The 6,045-nt window shown below is 40.5% G+C and overlaps 1 protein-coding gene across 1 annotated transcript; it reads right to left on the bottom strand.

Moving 5' to 3' along the window:
* Nucleotides 1-268: 268 nt before the first annotated feature.
* On the bottom strand, nucleotides 269-5,581 carry LOC21396621 (phospholipid:diacylglycerol acyltransferase 1). Its single transcript, XM_024166790.1, has 6 exons — nucleotides 4,967-5,581; nucleotides 2,409-2,631; nucleotides 2,027-2,310; nucleotides 1,552-1,849; nucleotides 1,192-1,451; nucleotides 269-987 (listed from the first exon to the last, which is right to left on the bottom strand). The coding sequence occupies exons 1-6, from the start codon at nucleotides 5,434-5,436 to the stop codon at nucleotides 504-506; spliced, it is 2,019 nt and encodes a 672-aa protein (XP_024022558.1). The 5' UTR covers nucleotides 5,437-5,581; the 3' UTR covers nucleotides 269-503.
* Nucleotides 5,582-6,045: the final 464 nt, after the last annotated feature.

Genomic DNA, 6,045 nt, shown 5'->3' with positions numbered 1-6,045 from the left:
TAAAGTACTATCATGGATGCCAATCAATCTTTTATGGATCTCGTTTTGGTGCTTGCTGTGTATAATTGCATTTTGCACGTTTCCATATTATAATTTAGGTATAGATATTACCAAAACAGATAGATTGAGTTTTTTTTTTTTTTTTTTTCTAAGAGCCAAATTAAATAGCTAATAGAATAATGTCAAAAACCTCCAAGACTCTTTCCAAAAATAACACGTGATTGCCTTTTTTGGCCAAGTCTTTATGCATTTGCTGACAAGTATAGGCTCAAGAAAAAGATCAAAAACTTTATACCATCAGCTACAAATACACACACAGAGATGTATAGTTTGGACTCTGACATTTCCATAAAAAGTGGAAGAGCCGGGTCACTTTGGTAAAACAATGATATTAATCAACATTTTAAGGTGAGAGTGGCCAAGAAATCTATGGTTACAACAATGTGCTAATTTATATTCTTTCGAATATAAAAGCAAGAGAAGAGCACAAGATACCACTATAATTATAGAGGCAAGCTGATCTTATCAGACCATTTGAAAATGTCCGAGTATACTTTATCACCGCCCAAATCCTCACCTTTGGCACCAGCCGCCACTCTTATGATATCCTCAATCAAAGCAAAGTTTCCCATAATGTCAACATGAGCACCGCTTTGGGTACCCCTGCCTTCAAGCAGATGGGATGGAGGGGAGTGATCATACTCCCTTATGTATGTTTTGATTCCTGAAGGGTTGAATCTGGTCTTTCCGCGCCAACCTTTGGCACACATGAAGCCTGCACTCAACACAGGCACGGTCTCGTCGCCATCAACAGTATAGACTCCGTCTTTCAAACAGCTATCTTCGATGTCGCCGTTGGCTGAAGTATTGATTTGAAATGGGATGTAGCATTCAGCAGAAGGAGATGACTCGTAAATGTAGGCTCTTTCAGTTGGTATTCCAACTCCATAGAGGGAGAATATTTCCATATCTGGAGCATTCGGTAATCTGTAAAATGCAAGGACAGATCAAGAGTTATTTTACTTGATTAACTAAGAAATAATAGACCAATTCATTATCTCCCCTTGTTCCTAGATGGCCCATAAATCATGCTTCTATATTTAGGTTACCACATAAAGAAGGGTCTATGAGCCAAATGATTGAGATCGTTACATTTAACAAACGTAGAAAGGAAAATAAAAGGGCTCTCACTTTGTCTCCAACGGGTTTGACCAATATTTGTAGTGACTGTATTTTGGGTCTTCCAAATTGTCAGCAATTCCATAAGAGAAGTGAGCACTACTGCGCGCCATCATTTTCGGGGCAACAAAATAAAGCAGGTCTATAATTGACTCAGCAGTGTAAACTTTATGATCTGCAACAGCTCTGATACCGCCAAGTCCCATGTCATGGTATTCAGTCCACACATCACGGCAGGTAGTATTTGCAACATTACTACCCTTGATAGCACCCTGTATACCAAAAGTCACCAACTCAAAGTAAATGCATATTATTGTTTTCCATAATTAAAAAAATAAATAAAGAAGAATTTCAATCGATCAAACGTCTTACCCGAAAGTCAACCCTCTCGATCTCAGATGAAGGTGCCTCTGCTACATCTTTCCCAAATGATATAATCCTCCCATAGTTAACTATTTCGGATTGAGAAAATTGGGTGTCATTGTTTCTTTGTTTTTCCCTGCTAGGACTGTAGCCTTCCTCGGGGGACCAATCCATGCCACCCCAGATGGTGTCCCCACCTTTTGGTATCATTGACAAGGTTGAATCCCATGTGCGAGTCATCCTCATTACATGTTGTAAAGTTTGAAGGCGGAATCGATCATTATCCAAAAAACCGGGCGCAATAGCCCTGCATTAGAAACCATTAAGAAAGCAAGGTCTCATTCATAATTTCTTTTCAAGATTATTGATACATACTAATCTAGGTGCAATCTACATACATTGAAAAGATTTAAAAGTCAACTAAAAAGCATCTCAACTAGTAATCAGAAAAACACGAAGTGACTAGGACAAACTAGAAACAAACCTGGCTACTGCAATATCCTTGGCTTCGGCAGAGAAAAGTCCGGCCACAGCTTTTGGAACACCCAAAAAGGGTCCACCAATGTTGATCACTGCCTTTATATGCTTTGAACACCAATCTGGTCCTCCCCCACCACCCATTGGAGCTGGTGCCTCAACCCACTTCATAAAGTGCAGGAAATATAAGACGCCCATTGAGTGTGGAAGTATAACCGCCTTTTTGCCGCCATTTGTTGCCACCATCAATTCTATGTTACTCTTTATTCGGCTAAGTGTTTGGTCTCTTACCTAGTTTAATTAGTTAAGAAGAATCCCATCACCAATGCAGTTCATGAAATATAGAAAGAATTTCAACAGAAACATGTGTAAAAGGAAAAACTGAAGACCTCAGTATTCTGAAATGAAAGTCTCCAATCATATGCAGCCATATACATGTTTTTCTCCTCATAACCAACACGAGCCAAGTTGGCAATTAGAACTGCCCACACAAAATACCCCGGAGCAAAGTAGTCAGCCGCAACGAGCCCGGAGACAGGCCTAACCCTCACACCAGGAGGATCTAGTCCAGTTTCATTGTCCAGTGACATATGCTCCACCCAACACGAAGGCCTGTAAAAGGTCCAACAATCAGCAGCCTTCCAAGTATCAATTCACATATACAGTTATATAGCGATTTGGCCTAATTTTCCACGCATGGACTTTTCATGACAAAACCTATTTGAAAATGTTCACTTACATTCTCCTTAAAATTCCTAGAGTTTTGGAACTCTTATGATGTTTACCGAACAATTATTCCTATGTTGAAATTAACCGTGTACATAAATTACTTTAGCTCCAAACAAAGCCAACTACTCATTTTGAAGAAATATGGAATAGAAGAAAATTCTCCTCTAATACATTATTACGTGAAAGGCAAAGGCCTTATATAGAGAAACTTGACAACAAATCTGTCAATGATTCTCCACAATTGTAGAAACTAACAATCCCTTAATTTAAGATATAAATCACATAATTAAAACTAGAGAGATAATAGGAAACAACCTTCCTTATCCCTTTATTTAAACACAACCTAATAGGAAATAAATCCCTAGAAAATAGGAAACAAGAAACGGGAAATTTGTCAACACTCCCCCTCAAGCTGGGTTTCCAAGATTAAACATGCCCAACTTGTCAATCTGTCTTTCGAACATCTTCCTAGCTAGAGCTTTTGTTAGTACATCTGCAACTTGATCACTAGTAGACACATAGGTTATGCACAGTATACCATCCTCAATTTTTTCTTTGATAAAGTATCTATCCACTTCCGCATGTTTTCTCTGATCATGATGGACTGGATTGCAGGAAATACTTATGGCTGCCTTATTATCACAGTCAATCCTTAGATTATCACAGTCAATCTTTAGAGGGAGATTTATTTTCATCTCCAATTCTTCAAGCAATAGTTTCAGCCATAGCATTTCAGAAATACCGTGAGCCTCAGCACTACTCCGGGCCACAACTGTTTGTTTCTTGCTTCGCCAAGTAACCAGATTGCCCCATACAAATGTACAATACCCTGAAGTAGACCTCTTGTCTTCAATAGAACCTACCCAATCTACATCAGTGAATCCCTCGATACTCCTGGACTCATTTCTGCTGAAAAAACAAACCTTTACCAGGCGATCCTTTGAGGTACTTTAGGATTCGGAGTACAGCCTCCATGTGCTCTTCGCAGTTGTGTAGCACATAAAGCTTTCACTAATCTTCTCATCCATGGAGTTGATTAACCAGGCCATTACCATTGAATTCTGAGCATCCCAAGTCTGGAAAGATGAATCTAACTCTTCAGGTTTCTTGGTAACCCCATCAAGATAGCCATACCTGCCTTTCCCTCGAATAACCATCTCCACATATCGCGACCATGGCAGGTAATTTTTTCCGTTGAGTTTATGAGAGGTGATTTGGAGAGAGGAATTATCTTAGTAAGGGACATGAATTGAACCGTCATTGGGGTCGGCTGCAAGGGGACTGAGGTCTCCAAGCCGTCATTCCCTTTGGTGCCGGCCATGGCCGTTCTCCAGGGAAATGTTGGAGGTCTGCCCATCATAAAAACTGGAGAGAGGCGGTGCTGAAATTATACGCGGAAGAGTGTTGCAGCGCTGGACAGCGGTGCTGCAGTTCTGAATCGCTGAGAGCGTAGATGGAGAGGAAAAAAAATATCAGAGAGAGAGGAGAGAGACGAAGGCGCGGTTAACAGAAAGCATCGTCACCAACTCTGATACCATGATAGAGAAACTTGACAACAAATCTGTCAATGATTCTCCACAATTGTAGAAACTAACAATCCCTTAATTTAAGGAATAAATCACAGAACTAAAACTAGAGAGATAATAGGAAACAACCTTCCTTGTCCCTTTATTTAACCACAACCTAATAGGAAACAAATCCCTAGAAAATAGAAAACAAGAAACGGGAAATTTGTCAACACATTTTTTTCCCACCCAACCTACTTCCATACAAGTTATTCAATAAAAAAGCAGTAAAAGATGTTACTTTCAGGGGACATTTTGGATACTTCATAAGTTCTCAAATTTTCCCAATTGAAAGTCAATGACAATATAGCTGTCATGTTGTTTATCTCCTTACCGGGGTATGTAAAACAAAAGGATAGCTCATTATAGTAAATTTCTCAAATTAGTATGACAATAACATGAATTATTCCAGCTAAACACTTAAACAATCAACCCAATTACATTAACCACTATACTTCCAGAAAAGGAACACAAGTTTAAAACTTTTTTTTTGAAGAGGGGGGGGGGGGGGGGGCGGGAGCGGGCGGGCCGGTGGAGGGGGTGAGGCGGGGCGGGGCGGCAAGCTAAATATACCTAACAAGTTTCCAGTTCTAGCAACAAAACGAAATTCAAGATTATTCATTCCTCAAAAGTGTGAGAGAAATTGGCAATACCTTTTATAGACTTCCCCAAAGGTGCCACCCCAGAGGCGCTTGCGGAACAGGCCCTCGGCGCACTGGTGGCCCTCCCACAATTCGAGGCCGCCGGTGACGATCCCCGGCACGAACACGACCGGATGCTCGGCTCTCAACCCTTCCTTCCTCAATTTGAGGCCCGGCGGGTCCGGCAACGGCCCTGTTATCGCCTCCGTGACGAACTGAGGGAACGACGCCGGCATTGCCTTGTACAGAAACAGCAGAAGCCACCAAATTGTGCAAATGCACCCAATCAGCCAACAGCAGCTGTCCACACACGACCACTTCTCCTTCGCTTTCTTGCTACTATTAGCCTTCTCTGTTTTGCCCAACTTCTTCTTCTCCTTCTTGTTCTTGTCATCGTCTTCTTCTACTTCTATTTCTGCTCCCTCTTCTTCCTCTTTGGTGCCAGAACCGGAAGCTTTGTTTCTTCTCCGAAGCAGAGCCATTTTCTCGGATTTTCTCGGGAAAAGTGGAAGGAAATCTCTTATTTTCTTGCTTGCTGGGAAGAATTTTCTTTTCTTTTCCTTACACAAAAGCTTCTAAGGTCTAAAAGAAAAGAAAAGGAAATTCTAGATAAACTTCCACTGTGTGAAACCAAAAAAAAAAAAAAAATGAAGAAGGTTTTTTCGTTATTCGTATTATTCTGATATATTTTTTTAAAAGGATATTATTCTGATATTTTCTCAAACTTTATTTAATTTAACAATATTAATTAATGTCGTCAGACAGAGGCCTATCGGCGTGGACTTCAGGAATGGCCGTTGAATGACATGGGATGGTATTTATGACTTGTGACGTGGCAGGTTGTTATTGGATGGTGGATCAAATTGTTTTTCGTGATCAATTATTTTTGCCAACGCGGCAGGATCCTACTGGTTCGTAGAACAAGATAAAGAGAGATTAAAAACGTGTCAGATACAGGCCATGTGTTTGCTTTTATGAGGCTCACAAGTCGTAGCTCCTTTGTGGCGGGTAGTACTATTTTATTGGCTATTTTCGCAATCAACGGCTGATTTCTTTAATTTGTATTTTCGTTCGTTCGATTCGAAGCTTTT

This window comes from Morus notabilis, unplaced genomic scaffold (genome assembly GCF_000414095.1).
Source record: "Morus notabilis unplaced genomic scaffold, ASM41409v2 Scaffold449, whole genome shotgun sequence".
NCBI classification, from domain to species: domain Eukaryota; kingdom Viridiplantae; phylum Streptophyta; class Magnoliopsida; order Rosales; family Moraceae; genus Morus; species Morus notabilis.
The sequence above is the reverse complement of the archived record's forward strand: the minus strand, read 5'-3'. Positions and strand labels throughout refer to the sequence as shown.

What these genes read in the sequence shown, in the direction of transcription:
- LOC21396621 (XM_024166790.1), bottom strand. Translation starts at nt 5,436, where the DNA reads ATGGCTCTGCTTCGGAGAAGAAACAAAGCTTCCGGTTCTGGCACCAAA. An exon ending in TCGAGAGGGTTGACTTTCGG is followed by an intron (nt 1,452 to 1,551) that starts GTAAGACGTTTG and finishes TTTGGTATACAG; the next exon opens with GGTGCTATCAAGGGTAGTAA. An exon ending in TCAAACCCGTTGGAGACAAA is followed by an intron (nt 988 to 1,191) that starts GTGAGAGCCCTT and finishes TGCATTTTACAG; the next exon opens with ATTACCGAATGCTCCAGATA.